The sequence below is a fragment of the Tupaia chinensis genome, unplaced genomic scaffold (genome assembly GCF_000334495.1).
Source record: "Tupaia chinensis unplaced genomic scaffold, TupChi_1.0 Scaffold000318_1, whole genome shotgun sequence".
NCBI lineage: Eukaryota > Metazoa > Chordata > Mammalia > Scandentia > Tupaiidae > Tupaia > Tupaia belangeri.
This window is the reverse complement of record NW_006159811.1, coordinates 5,094,463-5,112,738: the sequence shown is the minus strand read 5'-3', so window position 1 is coordinate 5,112,738 and position 18,276 is coordinate 5,094,463. Positions and strand designations below refer to the sequence as shown.

Below are 18,276 nucleotides of genomic sequence, written 5' to 3'. Positions count from 1 at the left end.
GGAATGCCATCATGAAAACGCTCCAGAGAAATCCGTCCATCTTCATTACCCTCTGCCCCACAGGTCTTTTTCTTCCTTCTCCTGACTTTCTTGCCCATCCACTACTGATTTTCCAGTCAGCACAATCTAAAACCATTTATTCCTGCTTGCTAAGGACCTCCAATCCCTATTGAATTACTGCCATATCTTGGAAATTCCACCCATACAATAGCTTTTAAATGTATTTCCAGTTCTCTGTTTCTACTATTTTTTTTTCGTAAGGGTTCTTCCCCACCAAAGCGTTTCCACTTCTTCCCAGGAGGAGGTGAACTCTTGAAGATCAGCTATGCGTTACAAAACACTCTTCGATGCTCCAAACTTGTCAAAGGCTTCCTACCACCCGCCACCCTAAGAGTAAATCTTCATCCCTAGTTTTGGGGCCCTGCTCTGCCTTGGTCCCCGAGTGCATGTCAGAGCTCTAGCCACGCTACTTCTCTTTCCACTCCACGCTCTCCACTCCTGGGTGCCTATGTATGGTTGCCTATCCTTCCCTTTTAACAAAGTGGTCCTTCACCCATTTGCAAACATCAAATGCATATCCAAGTTCAAGTCCTGCTTATCTCCTTTGGATAAATTATTCTCTGGTCCTTCTTTTATGTCTATGGCATTTTGGGTGGCTTTCTGCTCGTCCCTTCCTGTGCATCTGGAGGAGAGGGCTCGAGTCTGACTCAGTGCTGTCTCCTGTACTATCTTCCATAGTGACTGACTTGCCGCCAATGTTTATGGACATGAACAGTTTTCTATTTTGGAGCTAAACTGAGTAAACCACAAACTGGATACCAGGTATTGAGATAGGTGAGTGGGAGTGGGGCTCAGGTCACCTTTTCAGCAATGTGAGCTGACACTAAATCCGAGAGCCTGGCTCTTACACTTTACGCTGCCACTTGCCACCCCGACCTCCTCCTGATGGTATTTCCTTGGCTCCTGCTGCAGCCCTCTTCTCACATCTGAGCTTGTCAATGCTGAGTAGTAATGGTGTCCTGTAACGTTAAGGCCAGTCTACTGTAGTGTATTTTGTTTGGTGTTTTTAAAGTAAAACAATAGCCGCAAACGTTAAAAACACAGAAGTTTTGTTTGCTTGTTTTGTTTGTTTGATGGCTTTTGGTATTAATTCAGAACCTGTAACCAAAAGAACTCATGATTTCTGAGAGCATCCGGGTGGGCCAATCTCAAAGCCATGATCAAAACCTTTCTTTCTCTTCTGCCATCTGTATATTATTTTCTGGATTCCTTGTGTACCTATCTCACAAGTATTCAGTCATCGGGAAAGCCATGACATATTTTTCTATGTTTTTCCATGTACAAATGCATTATGACTTTTCCGATGACCCAGTAGAATCCCAATTTTAAAAGTAGAATGAATCCTACCCCCCTTAAAAAAAAATCCTACCCCCTTTAAAAGCCTAGAGTTTCTGAATGAAATCATTTCTTTTTCACCTGATGAAGAACGGTCATGAGTGCTGATTATTTTAACCTGATTACTGTAACCACTTCCAAACGCACTTAATGTGGTTTTATTGAGAACCTAATCGACTGACAGGACATTATTTAAAATATCACTGTGTGTCTAAATTTGTCTTTATAGGTCATTATTTATCAGCTAAAGAGTCGCTACCCCATAAAACCAACATCCAAAGCCATTGCTTCGACAGTACACATTTACTTTAATATCTTCAAGCTTTTTTGACTTTGCTCCAAAGACATGAAATAAGTCATTTCACTGCCGTGTGCTTCCATCCATCATGATTGTAGATAATCCTCACTGATCCTCGAAGCAGCATCTTTGTGATTTGAAGAAAGCATCACACAGTGATGACCACATGCAATTTCCTCACAGCTGCAGGGTGACATATTAGAGGCTGTTGCAGCTGCTGAGTCAAAATATTAATTTTTTATCTGTTTAAATTTTTAGCATATCTGCACGCTGTGCATATTTAGAAAACAAATGGAATCTTCCGTTTGCTTAAAAACAAGAAATGTATTTATTTCATCTGGAGCTAACACTCCATTTCCAGGCTTCCTTGTCAACGTGTTCATTAATTTGCTTGTTTAAGTGCTAATTCACTGTGGTTGTTAGCAAAGAGGCACATGTACAAACAAGCAGAATTCCATCTCCCACTTCTGCAACACACACATGCCCATTATTCCCCCGTAATCTGAAACAGGGTAAACACACACGTATCCTGGCCTCCCCTCTTTCCTTATTACCCATAGTGAGTCTTATATTTAAAGGCTCCTCACCGTGATTGCAACAGTGACAAATAAGAATTTACTTACTGAGAGCCAGGGGGAAGAATCTGAAAGGCAGCTTCCGGAATAGGCAGTGCTTTTCAGCAATTAGTGGTTATACGCTCACCGTGTAGACATATTTGAGATCAGCCTCCCTTTTTTTTGATTACAGGCAGGAAGTCAGATGGAGATGCCATACTGCACAGATGGGGCTTTTAGGATGGGACGTTAATCCTTGCAGAGGCCACTGGATTGGTGGGTTGGAAAACTCAGTTTCCTGATTTAGTGACTTCAGTGACAAATTAAGCGGTGATAAGATAAACTTTTAGTGGATCCTGTGAAATTGTTCCAAATGTCACCTGTAGGCAGGAACAGGCATGGAAGACGGAGTGGGGAGTATTCTAGGGGAATTCACTCTGGGCCAGGTTCTCTCTGAGGATACTGCCATTTTAAGGAGACAGTTTCTGATGGATGTGCTCCTGCAGTGGGTCCATCAAGGATTTGAATTAGGATTTGTCAAACAGTTACCACCTACTGAGAAGAATTCAAGAGCTGCCTCCAAATCAGCTTATTTCTTGGAAAATATGTCCATGGGAAGTGTGAAGTGACTGGTGGTGTAGCAGTTCGCAGGAACACATCACTACCTCCTGCAGGGCCTGGCGATGGGGCTCATACCACCTCTTAATTATGTTTAGATTGTATAATTAATACATTTCGCTACCCATGGGGCTAGTTCTATCTTCATTATCAAATTATAACTGACAAGGCAGTTGCAAATTGTCACACACACACACACACACACATACACACACACACACGCACACAGCCAAGTACTACCGTTGGCTTCCTGGTCTGAAGCAGATCGTGAAAACCAGGTGGTGCAACCCATGTTGACCTTTCATGGTCCCGATTCTCCACAAATTCCTAGTATCTAGTATTTCTATTCCAATAATTTTTTTTTTTTGAGATTTTTGCTATAGGACATGTGCACTCACTGGAGAGATAGAAAGAGACAGAAAGAGAAAGCAAGCAATCACCCCTTCTCCCCCATTCTCCTCTTGGGATTTTGGGCACACACGCACACACACCTAGCATGAGTTTCAGTACTGTGGGTACAGAACGCGAACCATGATTGGCCATGTGGGAGTTCAGCAACGTAACCATTGTACCATCTCCTAGCCCCCCAATAATGTTTGTTCTTTTATTCAACAACTATGCGGAGGCCGCCTACTACTGACTTCACCAACAACGATGCAGGGGCTACCTGATACTGATTTCACCAACTTCTACTTTGTTTTCCTTTTTAAAGGAGCTTGAGGAACTGACAATTTATGGGAAAAGTCTTCCTCAGTTATGCTTTGATGACAAACCCAAGTATGTTTCCCTTCCTTCTCCAGGTACATGCCAAGCTCTCCATTCCCATTCGCGGTCATTTACATGTACATGCGTTACAGTATGCTGAAGATACCAGGCTAGCCTAGCCCCTTGGGAACAATTCCGTGTGGGATGTTAATTAGCAGAGAAAGGGCTTCTGCAGGTGTCATCAGGGAGGACGAGTGAGAGCAATGGGGACCCCACTCTTCTCCCAGCAAAGGGTTCATATTGGGAGCTGCTACACGTTAGAGTTTTCATGGACTATTGGTTTTCTCTGTGGTTCTAATGTTTTCTCTCATTACGAGTTACCTTTCCTATAATCTCTTATTTAAATCTGTAAAAACACAGGGATCCCAGTAAATAAACTGACAAAGACACATGCACAATCTGATCCCTAGTTACCCTTAGAATAAACTCTAGACTCCATTTGTTAACTTATAAGGTCTTCCAAACCTGGTTTGCTAGGTCCCAATGGCTCTTAGATGTTCTTTAAGATCTAGTCATATTGAACTTTTCTCAGCTCCTCAAAGCATCCTGTTTGGTTTAGCTGCTGGGTTTTTGTTTAAATGCTCCCTTTTCTTGGGTCCCATTCAAAATCCTATCACACCTGCCTAGCTCCTGTGCACTAACTCATACTCAGCATTCTTGTCTTAGCCTCCTCTGGGAGGTCTTCCCTGCCCCCTGGGCTGAGTTGTTCCCCTGTTATAAACTTCCAGGATGCCCTGCATATATCCCTGTAGTGAATTTTTTTTTTTTGAGAGTTTTTTGCTATAGGGTGCATGCATTCTCCAGAGAGACAGAGTCAGAGACAGAAAGTGAGAAATCACTCCTCCAGGGAGGATGGCCGAGCCGCCGTTCTCCTCCATTCTCTTCTCGGGATCTTGGGCACGCATACACATGTGCCCGGCGTGAGTTCAAGCCATCGAGTCCAGGACTTGAATTGCTGTCAACTGTATGGGAGTTCAGTAACATAGCCATTACTCTAACTGCTGGTCCCTACCCCTGTAGTGTTCTATAGAGCATTCATCACAGTCTCGAGACAGTTCTGTAACTCCATGCCCATCACGTGTTCTCTTGTCACTCAGTCTGCTGTGCCACCATGTCTCTTGCCCTGCAACACTGGACACAATTTAGAGACAGCCTTCTTCAAGGCAGGAAGCACAGCCCAAGTCCACTCAACTACTTTTTTAGAAAAGTAGAAATATAAAGTTTATTTAGCATAGTGTTTAGAAAAATAAGTTCATGGCATTTCAGAAAACAAATCAAACACTTAATTGTCCAGGCATAAATCCCCATGATAGTACAACATGCATACCCTGGATCTCTTTGGTTGGGTGATTAAGCACAGACGTGTTCTGGGACATGCTCAGTGTGCTTTCATCTAGCAGTGCAGTAAAGAGTGTTACTTCACCCTATTCTAAATATGGCTTCTCTTTGTGCAAGGCACAGTAAAACCATCTTGAGTAACTGGTTGCCTGTAAACATACAGTGCATGCAACTAAAGAATAAAATGTTTGTGAGAACCCTGAAAGTCAAAAGAGTCATACGCCATACAACTTTGATTAAAAAAAGGTATGGCGGGAGTATTAAATTACCATGAAATATTGTTATAACCATTAAATACAAAATAACAGGCTCTATCATCTAAGTTTGAGGAAGGCTTTGAAACATCCTTTGTAAAATGCAATTATTTGTCCGGTTCACTGAAGTTCCTCCAGCTAGATCAAAAGGAGGAAAAGTCAGGGGCAAAGTGAATGGTTCTCAACCCCTTTTCCTTCCCCACATTGAAGGGGTTTTCTAGGTTGGGGTAGGGAGATGGAGCATGTAGGGGTTGTGTTGGAGGAGGGCTTGGTCTGTTAGTGCCAATGCACATTCAGGATTTTTTTTTCCTTATTTTTTACCTGTGCACTTTGCACATTTGACATCTTTTTAGATCTGATTTTGACAACTTCCTCTGGGAGCACATGGTCTAATAGGGAATGGTCACATCATCATAGATGAGGAAACTCACTGGTTGATACTTCAGATTGTTATTTAGTTACATATATTAAATACTCCATTTTAATTATCTGTCTAGGATCATTTTACCCACTTTGTTGAATGCTCTATGAGCACAGAAGCAGTTTGAATATTTTTGTTGTTTGAAAGAAAAAAGATTTTTTGAGTGCCCAATATCACTTAAATGAAAGACATATAAATTTAAACAAGATAACACCAATTTTTACCAAATTAGCCAAGTTTATTTTACTATTTTAAGATTTCTTAGTGTTGTCCCAGTTACAATGAAACAGTCTCCAATGACTCTTAAAAATATATAGTGATACAAACTTTCTGGAATGAAATTTGTAATACCTATTAAGAATTTTCTATATTTCTATGCCTGCAGTGATTAGAAGTGTATGCTCTGAAATTAGTCTGGGCATGGCATGTATGAACAAAAGAATTAACCTCTGTTTCTTCATTTATAAAATAGGGATAATTACATTGTCTAGTCGATCTCTTCAAATGAGATTATGCATTTATAATAATTAGTACAGGGCGTTACATATGTTCAGAGCTCTATAAATGTAAGCTATAATAATAATATGAATTTTACTCCTTTGATGCTATCCTTTAAGACATATTCTGGAATGCACACAAAGGGGTTTTTTGAGTTTATTTATTACTTCTTCTAGGAGAGAAAGAGTCACCTCCAATGGAGTCCTCATGGTACAGTCCACCCCAGCCTCAGCTAGCCCAGATGGATATACTCATGCATGCCTGGTATGCTCAAAGAGGCCTTGGGATTTGAATTCAGGCTCTTCCCATGTGGTTCCAGTTTCATTACTGCTATGCCACCATCTGGCTATATGCACAAAGATTTTTATCATAGCTTTAACTATAAAAGTAGAGGCAACTAGAAAGTAAATGTTCAAGGTGTAAGAAAAATAGCATTATTTGTTCGTATACTCAGTGCTAGAATATCACATAGACCCTAAAAATTATGCTTACAAAGACTCTCTAAAGATATGTGAAAATGTTGATGGTATTAAATTTTAAAAAAAGCCCTATGTGACCACATGTAATATAATCTCATCTAGGCAAATCTAATATATCTAATATATACAGAACTAGAAGAACAACTTTTTTTGAGAGAGAGAATTTTGCTATAGGGTGAATGTGCTCACCAGAGAGACAGAAAGAGCCAGAGAGACAGAAAGTGAGAAAACACCCCCCCCAAGAGGGAATGACCACATCACAATCCCTTCTCCTTCATTTTTTTCTTGAATTTTGGGCATGCACACACATGCGCCCAGTGTGAATTTTAAGTTGCCGAGTCCCGGACTCAAACCATGGTCAACTACATGGGAGTCCAGCAATGTAAGCATTACACCATCTGCTGGTTCCTAGAAGAACAAATTTTAATGTTAGTAGTTACTGGAGTGAAAAGTCACTCTTAGGACTTTTATGTTTATACCTTATAAAATTTTTTTTTTTATATTTTCTTTCATGGCTTACTTTGGAGTCAGAAAAGTAAACCAAGGTCCCTGGGCATGCCTCACAGGGCCCCTCTTCTGTGTAGGTCACAGTGGCTTCCTGGCCTTGAGTTGGAAGCTTGCTCACAGGTGGTGCCCCAGGGGTGGCCACTTGAAGCCTGTCTTGTCTGAGTTCAGTGTCAGCCCACTGGCACTCTGCTTTTCTGGTTGCAAGTCAGAACACTGGTATTAATCCTGAAGCCTTCGTTGCTCTGATTTCTGGCTCCTTTCCCTGTACATCATTACTCATTTTGAGGTCTCTCAAGGAATTCTTTTCTACAAAGGTATTTTGACTTAAAGCCTCTGAAGACAAAGGTGTTGTCTAGGCTTTAGGACCTTATTCTCTTTGGGCTTTGTTTAACAAAAATCAGTCAACAAGCCTTCAGAGCAGGATTTCAGAGCACATGTATGTAAACGGTCTTCTGTGAGGGGCTTGTATATGACAGAATTGGGAGGAAGGGTATACATGAATGGATTAACATAGAACCCACTCAGGCTGTTATTTGAGAAGGCATCTATTCATGGGGTTGGCTGTTCAATATATGACCTTTTAAACCATAGAATGATCACAGATGGTGGGCGGAGTGGAGGAATTAGCAAGCCCAACTTCCCAAACTCAGGTAGTTATAATTTCCTGTGTGAGCTGGAACCATAAACTGACTTGGATTAATCTTATTCTCTGGGCTATCTAGAATTGATTATTTTCAGGTGTCATTTATTGGGTTTTTCTTGCCTCTGAGTCTTCACTCCATCATGTACTGGGGTATGTCTGGGTATTGATTCGATGCCTTCATATGGCTTAACATGGAGCTATGGAAGGGGGCAGAGACCCTGAGTTACTTCAGTATCTGCACCTCTTGGGCCCTTTTCAGTGGCTTCTGGTGTCTGTATACCCAAGTCTGATCTAAATCCTACAGAGACTTGGTAGGAGGATAAAAGATGTCAGGACTCTGAGAAATCCCTACATTTGCTAGTCAGAGGCAGGGAAAACCAAGTGGAACAACCAAGATCAGCCACATTCAGAGAGGACGTGGAGGGCTTCACAGAGGAGGGCTAGTCAAAAATGTCATGAGTTGCAGAGATTTTTAGGTAGGACAAGGAATTAGAGGAGGCCATTAGATTTGGCAGTTAAGAGGCTAGTAGAGACTTTTTTCAAGACCTGTCTCACAAATTCTGGAGGTTGAAGGCAGGTAACAGTGAGGAGAGGAGTTGGGGGTGGAAGGAGCAAGGAAGTTGGATGGTGAAAGAAAAGCAAGAGGTGGGGTGTTTGTACAGGAAAACTTTGGGGGCAGTAGATGGTACAGAGCATGTTTGGAAACTGAGGTGAAGGAGACAGTGAGGTATGATGAAAGACAAAAGTGGCAGTAGTGTTGAAAGTGGATCGAGAATGTAGGTGGAGGAATTAGCCATTTTGCCCTGGAGATGGGAGGAAATGACATAAAAATGGGTAAATGTGTATGTTTTGAGGTCGAGAGGAATTGAAAGTGCTCGTGCTTGATGAGCTGAGTGAAGTAAACGAGATCCCCTGGGAAGACATGAACGGGAGGGCAGTGTGGGGGTGGTGACTTGAGAAGAGTAGGAAGGGTTTAAAAGCTCCTGCAGGGTGCTGGAAAGGAACGTTCATAACCGAGCTCCAGCTTCCTTGAGAAGTAATTAATATGCATTACACTCCTCATATAAACAGCTTCTAGAGATCCCCAGGATCAGACAAATCCATAAATATTTATTTATTGTACCCACAAAATACTACAGAGATCTGCTTACTTTCTCTTCAAAGCATCCCCATGGTGATTATTCTTTTTCATTTCTCTAATTGCATGCTAGAGAAAGCTTCACTTAGATGCAACTAGTCTTTAGACCACTGAACACCTGCAGGTCTTGTCCATGCATGCCCAGGCCCAGCAAGCTCTGTAAGTATGTGCTCTAAAGAGGAAGGGGCCACGGCTTTTCAAATAATGGTGAATCTGGAATCTGTAGTGTTTCTAGGCTTCCAATCCTAAGATCTACCAACTCAGTAAGATCATCAGAAAACACTGTCACCTTCATCTGCTCTTGCAACTTCCAAAGATGTGTTTAAATTTCCCTTTGCACACTTCGGATTGTGTTCCTGGCATGGAGAGAAGGGCACTGGGAAAAGAGAACAAAACGCTTGGCATTCTGTGGAAACCAGACACCGAATCAGGGGAAAGAGCCACCTTGTCAGATTTCCCTCGCTACAGCCAGGGTTTCCTGTATTACTCACTGAAAGGCTGTAATGAGGATTAATGTGGCTCCCAGGATATCATGAATTGTTCCTAATATTGGCAAAAAAAAAAGCTGCTCGTAATTTGAACCTCCTAAAGTTCAGAGAAGGGTCAGAGGCTGTTAAGTTTGTGTGCTGCTGAAAATCAGCATTTTTGAGGACACTTTTGGCTTAACTCCCGGGGTGGCTCTAAAGTTGCAGAAAGGCTTCTCATATGGATTGGTGGCGCTGAACATGGGGGTGAGGTCTCTGTCCTGAGCATTGTCCAGATGATCAGCAATGAAGGAGGTATCACTGAGCGTGACAAAGAAAGACCTGCTCCAACAGATTTCAGGGGTAGGCAGTCTCTTTAATGGACATGATTTTTTTTTTCTTTTGTGAAAATATTGCTAGAAATCTATCTGCAAGGTTTTGAGATAATAATGAGACACATTTGGGCCTTGACTGGTACATTACAACATTACAAGTACAAACGAGGACTTTGACCCCTACAAGGAAAGAGGGAAAGGTTTTATTAATTTTTTTCTTCCTTTTTTTGGAGAGGTTTTTGCTATAGGGTTTGTGAGCTCACCAGAAAGACAGAGAAGGAAAGAGAGACAGAAAGCGAGAAATCACTCCCCAGGGGGGGTGGCCACGCTGCAATCTCTTCTCCTCCATTCTTCTCTCAGGATCTTGGACACGCACACACATGTGCCCGGCGTGAGTTTTAAGCCACCGGGTCCGGGACGCGAACCGCGGTCGACCACGTGGGAGTCCAGCGACATAGCCGTTACACCAACTGCTGGTCCCAATGGAAAAGTTTTATTGCCAGAACTTTCTTCTGTTTTCCTAGATCTTTATTTTATTTTGGTGGGTAATTGAGGATTTGTGGGGCTTCTTTTGTCTTTGGAATAAAAGATGGTACATGGGACTTTAAGGGTTACTACCACTGAAAGCAGGGTGAAGTTTTCCTACCATGGAAGCTGAGCACAAGTTCTTTTTAGAGGAAGACTGTTCTGTGAGTGAGAACAAGAAACACTGCTACCTGTACCAGAGAACGTGTTTTGTAGCTTTAATCATAACTAGTAGCACAGAGCTGCTGTGGACCACATATGGGACTGACTTTCCAGCTCTCAACCCGTCTTCATAATCATCTCTCTAGTTAAAGACTAAAACTTTCCACCAACTTAATCCAATACTTGGTAACCACAGTGCCTCTGTACTGAAGGCTAGAGCTGGTGTACTGACAACGAAAGTTCAAATTTCTGAGAAGGAGCCACGTGCAGGGCTCAGGAACCCCCACCACTCAGGAGCACTGTGAGTGGGGCCCACAATGCCACTCCATCCCAGCGCTGTCTGGGGAGATGTCGATAGTCTTGCTCACGCTGTTTCTGTTAATCTGACAGTTCTCTCTGTGCCCCTAGCTAGGATCTATCACACAGTGCCCTAGTATTTGAAGGCTGTTCAATTGAAAAGCGATGAAAACTCAATCGCTGTGCTGGGACTGACCGTTTGCTAAACCCTCAAACACACCATTTGTGCAGGTCCCATGCTTCCGCTTCACTGACAGATACTGCCTTTGGGCTACTCTCCACTGTCTGAGCTGCCGTGTTGGTAATTGAAATCCCTCCTGCCCTTTGCTGTAGTGATCAGGCTGTGCTCGTGAGCTGCTGTGCTCATGTGCTTTCTCTCTGCCCCCCTGGCCTTTGCAGACTGCCATCCTCTGTGCCAGCACTGTGCAGCTCATCTCCACAGCACCGGGAGCATCTGCCTGAGGTGCCAGAGTGTCCGCCACCTGCTGCTCGGGGACCACTGTGTTTCTGACTGTCCTTCTGGATACTATGCAGAGATGGGAGCTTGTAAAAGTGAGTAAGTGCTGGGTTCAGGAGCCACAGGTGCCATGTGAGTTTCTCTTTGGAGCAATAACTGGGAAGCCTTGGGCTTCACAAGAGTGAGGAAGCAGGAAGCATACCATGGGACCCTAAACCAGACAGCGAGTGCTCTCAGGATGGAGCTTTTGTTACTGGCCATGGGATGCGACTGTGGCGGGGAGACTGACTTCACAGCTTCTCTTTTCTCTCTGCAGAATGCCATTCCTCCTGCAAAACCTGCCAGGGCAGAGGACCTTTCTCCTGCTCCTCGTGTGACACCAACCTCGTTCTGTCACACCTTGGCACCTGCAGCACCACCTGCTTCCCTGGGCACTATCTTGATGACAACCGTGCTTGCCAGCGTAGGTTTTTTTAAATGAACTTTATCTCCTTCCTGCCCTTCTGGGGCCATTGAAAGAATTATGAAGCCCTGTCTTCTATTTTCTCACCTGGTAGCCTTTGTATTGTTGTTCTTTTTCTTTCTTTTCTTTTCTTTTTTAATGCTAGAAGGTGTGTGCATGTGCATGAGAGAAAGAAAGAGAAGGAAAGAGAAAAAGGTCTCCCTTCCCCCCAACAGCAATCCTTTTGCCTCCAATTCTCCATCTTGTCGGGAACCTGAACTTGTGTGTTCAGCAGATGTGTTTTTTTTCCAAGTTGCTGGGGCCAGGACTCGAACCCTGGACAACCATGTTGGATCTGGTTTCCTCTGTGCAGTGCTTAACTGCTACACAGGCCCATCCTGGTAGCCTTTATTTTAGAACAGAAAAAAAAAAAAAAAAACGGATCCACAAAGGCAACGTGGATGCCATTGCTAGATTATAACTCAGATGTCAGCCTGATTTAAAGGTCTGGGCTGGGGATCTCCGTGGTAAGTGCTAGCTGTGTGATCTTGGGCAGGTTATTTAACCTTTCTGATCTAGTTATTACATTTTAAGAATGAAAGGATTAGTTCACTTCATCTTTATGGTTTCTCTCACCAGTTTAATTTTGTGATCCTGGGTAGAGAATAGTGCCCACCCTTGAATGTAATCAGTGAACTATACCGTATGTCTGAATTGAATTTGTTTCCTATTAATATATGTATTCATTGAGAATTGACAATAGGCAAGGCTTATGTGCTACAAAATTCTGACTTTCTGCTCAAATAGTAGTTATTTTGTCTTGCATGAGAATTGCTTGTAAAGATGCCTTATTTCTCAAGTAAGTCAGAATATGATTAATTACCTCAAGTCAGGCACAAACAAAGTGTTAGGGTAAACTAGAGAAAGGGCAAATACAAGTGGAAAAAAATTAGAAAATCTTTTACAGATGAAGGAATATTTGTGATAGCTGTGATACTTTAATCACTGAGGTGTCATTTGAAAAAAAAAATATTGTTAAGCTTTTGAAAATGACACTTACCCAGTTACAGTGCCAATATGTCCATTTTATGTTTTTGGATGGTTCACACTGAAGGAATTACAGGGCAGTGGTTAGGAAAGTGGGCTCTAGAGTCAGGGACAGAAGTTCAAATCCTAAGCTGCCATGGTATCAACTTTATGATTTTGAACAAGTCACTTAGCCAAATAGGCCCTTAGTTTTATTATTATTATTATTATTATTATTTGTTGTACAAGGAAGACTGTAACACTATCTACGTTCTGGGATAGTTGCACTTAACTTAGACCCTAGCAGAAAATAAACTCTTCTTATAAATTAACTATTGTTGTTATCATCATCATCAACAACATCTGGAATGAGAAGTAAATAAAGCAGTCAAAGACATTTATATTTTAGGGGTAAAATATATAATACTGTTAGTTCATTGAGATGTTTGCAAAGATTTGCATTTCAAACAAAGTTATGTCCAATTCACCGTTTCCTATCATCTGTTGAACTACCAGAGATAAAAACCTCTTTCAGATCAATGGGAAGATTTCATTGCTTTTGTAACAAAAGCTTTGCTTGGTAGTATATCAACTGTCTGCCAGAATCTGTAGATTCTGTAATACGAGAGACAGGAATGAAATACTTGCATGTCCTGTTCAAGAGCAAGAGAGGGTTGGTAGAGAAATAGTGACTTAGATTTATGAGGCTCTTCACAGCAGTGGAATCACAGAAATAAAAGTTCAAAAGAAAAAATAGAATCCCCTGTATGAAGCAAAGGTGACGAAGCTACATTGCATTGAATTATTTCTCTTCTGGGAAGCTTTTGCCTTGGTGCAGGGTGGTCACTGTACAATGCACTTGCTATGCTGCCATTAAATAAAATTTCACAGAGTCAGTTGAATTAAGAATCTCCTAACTTTAGTGTTTAAGTTTCATTCTTTCTAAGATTAAATAAAGTATACCCTTAAGTTAGGATACAGTATTTGAGTTCCGTGTGTGTGTGTGTGTGTGTGTGTTTATGGGCTTGCCAATTTCATAAATTGTGCAGTAGAGAATTTCTGAGAAAGTATAATTGATATTAGAGAATATTGATTGGTAACCTTATTATTGAAGCAAGTAGGGACTGGAATACTTTTGAGATTCTGGTTACAGAATTTTTAGAAAGTATGTCCTATTAACTGAGCTCTGAAATTTAAGAGTGACTAGTTGAGGTAGGAATTTTTAAAAAGGAGGTAATAGGGCCAGCAGGTGGCATGGAGGTTAAGGCAGCTGGACTCCCACATGGCTGACCACAGTTGAAGTCCTAGACCTGGTGACTTGAAATTTACACTGGTACATGTGCATCTATGCCCCGAATCTCAGAAGAAGAACAGACAGGGTATTGCAGTGTGGCCACATTCCCTGGAGGGTGATTTCTCATTTTCCCTCTTTCTGTCTTTTTCCAGTGAGCGCATGTGCCCTATGGCCAAAAAGAAAAAAAAAGAAAGAAAAAAGAACATAAATGCAAGACTTATAATGCTGTATATTTTGCTTGATTACTTTAGGTTTATTATTTCAACTGATGAAAATTACTCAATGGTTGTTCTTCTAGGTGGTGAAACTTAGCTGTGCATCTTTGGTATAGGTGTATGGGGCTTATTTAAATATTATTAGCATGATTTCTTTGTGTCATTTAAGTCATCAATAAAAATATTGATCAATTAAAAATTAAGGCTTGATCATGATAATAGTCTAGTAAGGACATTTCTTTTTCCATTTACAAAGCTTAATTGATCATGTTTTGAAGATACATTTCAGCCATCTTCAAATTCCCCTGTAATGTTTAAGCCTCACTTCATTTTTGTATTCATGAGTTTATATTTGGAGTTTGTGTCAAATTCTTTGCCAGAATTAAGATACAACATGCATAGAAATTGTAGCAAAAAAAGAAAAATTAAAAAGACAGTTTAGTCTCATAGAAGCTTTCAACAGTTGAAGTAGTCTTTTCTGTTTATTCCCAAACTATCTGAAAATCCAGTCCAGAATTTTTCTAGGCCCTTGTATTACCAACTTACATATTTTAACATATGTTTTATAGTAATGGCTTTCCTTGTAGGAAAAGAGTACTTTATTTCTTTTGATTTTATGGGTGGTAATTTCCCTGCACTGTGATATCCTATGGATCTAAAAGTCACTGGATCACTCTCCAGACTTTTCTTTCAACACATTCTTAGAGGAGATTTTTAGAATGAGCCATAGATGCTGGTGCTTTTGTATATATTAAACAATATCTGGCTTCTTTCACTTGTGTGTAGGAAGTGTTTATTAAACATCTACAATATGATGGATAACCACGTAGGTGCTAGGGAATGTTGCAAGGAACAAAACGAGCCTGGTCTTTGCTTATAGATTACAGCTTAAAAGATCCAGATGTTAAACAAATACCCACTTAAATGAATTATACGTGACATGAAAGAACTGTATAGGATGCTGTAAAAGTTTGTACCTGGGAGACTTGTTCTAGGATGGAGAGTCAGTGAAGACCTTCCAGAAGACAAGACTGAAGGATGAATAAGAGTTAAAGACCAACAGACTTGACTTTTATGTTAAGAGGATTCATCTATGTGTGTGGGGATTTCTAGGTAGAGAGAATGGAGGGAATGGTAGAGACACAATATTAGCAAAAGTAATGGCTGTAAATTTTCCAAGACTAAAGAAAGATAATCGAGTTTGTAAAAGAGAATGTACTTCAAAACCTAAGCAATGTGAATAAAATATCACTGTGAGAAATGCATGGAAAAAGATTGCAAGGAAGTGGGGCAAGTGGGTGCTTCAGACTAGATACAGGGAAACCAACTGGGAGGCTAGAAAAGTGTCCAGCAGGGGAGGATGGTGGTGCTCAGAGGTATTGGCATTTGTGGATATGAAGAAGACAAAAATGTATTGAGCTTTATATTGAATAAGTAGGCCTACTGGGTGATTGTATTAAGAGAGAGAGAAAGGAAGGTGTCAAAACAGACTTCAAGGTTTCTTACATAAACAACTGAGCAGATGGAGAAAGGCCAGTTGTTAAATTAGGATATGTGCAAGCCAGACCAGATCGGTGGATCATCTCAGCATGCCTGAATTATGGGGCTGGTTGCTAAGAATGACAACTGGACAAATCAGTAAGGCAGGCCACCTTTAAATCCTTGGTATCTTAAAATATGGCCTTTCCCAAGCTCCACAATAAAGTTAATGCCTAATTTTAATCTTGGTTTTCACAAAAATCTGAATTTTCATCATGAACTATAGGGGGCTTGATGCCTTAAAAAGTAAGTTTCCATTAAAACTCCACACTATAATTCTGGAGATCGTACAATAAATACAAATTCTATAGCTGAATCATGGGGTAATTTGGATGTGGGATTTATGTTCTTTGGTTTATAAATTATCTTCTCTGGAAAATAAGTTACTCTTTGTTATTTTGGGAAACAAAACTAATACTTTCTGTTTCTGTTTATCATGGGGAGGGTTATGAGCCATAATTAAAGAATCAGTGGAAGTGGGGCTTTGTTCCTTGGAGCATCTGTCTTGGTTTGATCAGTGCTTGGGTATTTGCAATTGTAATCATCTGGTCATTTCCTCTCCCTCTCCACTCAGCATGCGACACACATTGCCGAAGCTGTGATTCACAGGCCAGCTGTACCTCCTGTCGAGATCCAAACAAGGTTCTGCTCTTTGGGGAATGTCAATATGAGAGCTGTGCACCCCAGTACTACCTTGACTTCTCTACCAACACCTGCAAAGGTAAAGCTCTTCCTGAATTGTGAGAGGATTCTCTACGCAGTAATGTACGTCCAGTCCCCTCATGTTGGGATAATACCAGTCATTATGTGATGATAGCAGGGGTTATGGGTGGTTGGATGGAGTCATTTCTTCCTTCATTTACTTATTAATTATGGAAATATTTTTGAGCACCTACTAGGTGCTAGATATTATGCTTGGTATTCATAATGGGATCAGATGCAGCAGACTGAAAACCCTCAGGTTATATTTGGCCCATAGGCATGTTTTGTTTGGTGCATCTAATGTTCTAATATTTTATAATTTTTTTTTTTGGAGAGGTTTTTTCGCTATAGGGCGCGTGTGCTCGCCAGACAGACAGAGAGACATAGAGAGAGAAAGCGAGAAATCACCCTCTAGTGGGGGTGGTCACGCCGCAATCCCTTCTCCTCCATTCTCCTCTCGGGATCTTGGGCACACACGCACACGCGCCCGGCGTGAGTTTTAAGCCACCGGGTCCGGGACGCGAACCACGGTCGACTATGTGGGAGTCCAGTGACATAGCCATTACGCTAACTGCTGTTTCCCATATTTTATAATCTTTAAATATTTGTCTTTAAACATCAGAAGAATTCATATACAAACATTGAGATTTTCAGTTTCTTTTGGATAAAAACAAAACAAAACAAAAAATCAGAAGATCTGGCCATCCTGGATTTACATTCTCACAGTGCGACAGTAAGTGGGAACTATGTCATCCTTGCTAGATGGGACATGATTTTTTTCAGTTTACTGCAGTCCCCACAATTCCCTATTCTATTACACCAACCCTACCTGAGGATTTATATTACCTTCCTAGGCTATGTAGGTATGCATTTACAACTCTGAATTGCTAGGGTAGGGTCTAAGCTTAACAAGGTTGGCAGTTATATCTGACTTATTCATCTCTGTTTAACATATACAGGAACTTCAGAAGTTTATGAAAAATAGAATTAAAGTATGAATTTATTTTTGGTGTAAAAAATTTGAAATCCATGAATATGTGACCCCCACATATTTAAATGAGTGAAGACACAGTTCCCGGCTACAAGGAATTTATAAGGAAATCATTTCAAAACCAGTGTGCCTCCTGCCTTGTTCTCAAGTAGTTGGAATTCTTAGGGCTTATACTCTTTTTTAATTTTCTTTTTGTAACTTGCCAGAGGGTGCATGTGCTCAATGGAGAGAGACTAAAACTAAGAGAGGGAAAGTGAGAATGCACCCACAACAGGGAATGGCCATGCTGTAATCCCTTCTTCATCTCCCCACTTTTCCAGATCTTGGGCACACACCCATACATGCCTAGAATGTTTTTCAAGCCATTGGGTCCAGGATTGAATTGTGCAGTCAGCCATGTGGAATTGAGCTGCCTTAACTATTGTGCCACTGGTCCTATTTCTTTTTGTAAGGTAATTGTTTCTTCCATGAGAGAGCAAGAAAGAGAGATAGACAGAGAAAGAGACAGAAAACAGGTACCCACACAGGGTTTCCCTGCCACAGTCCACCCCTAACTTCAGCCAGCCATGTCTGTCCAGTGTTCAGGGAGGTCTCCAAGAGTGACCCCAGAACCTTCCCATGCAGGTCAGCCTCGCTCAGGGCTGCTTTCCTGCTGTGCTATATGGCCTGACCTTGGGGCTTATGCTCTTTGAATGGTGGTGCTCGGCAAGGGGGAGAAACATACTTGATCTTGTTCTATTTCCCTCTTTATTCCGTCCTCCTTCCTTATTTCCCTCAACCCCTCTGGTTCTGCCAGAGAAGGTAAAGCTCAGAGACGGAGGTCGGACATCTGTCAAGTAAACTTGGGATGCTTTAAGACTCTGCAAAATTGCACACTTTCCATTCCAAGAAATTCTACTTGGTTGTCAACTTAGGTGGT

At 41.4% G+C, this 18,276-nt stretch overlaps 1 protein-coding gene across 1 annotated transcript in view; it reads left to right on the top strand.

Moving 5' to 3' along the window:
- FRAS1 (Fraser extracellular matrix complex subunit 1) overlaps positions 1-18,276 on the top strand; it is a 321,939-nt gene that overhangs the window by 122,757 nt on the left and 180,906 nt on the right. Inside the window, 3 exon segments of the mRNA XM_027773018.1 lie at positions 11,091-11,243; positions 11,465-11,611; positions 16,239-16,385. Of these exon segments, the coding sequence (XP_027628819.1) occupies positions 11,091-11,243; positions 11,465-11,611; positions 16,239-16,385 (447 nt within the window).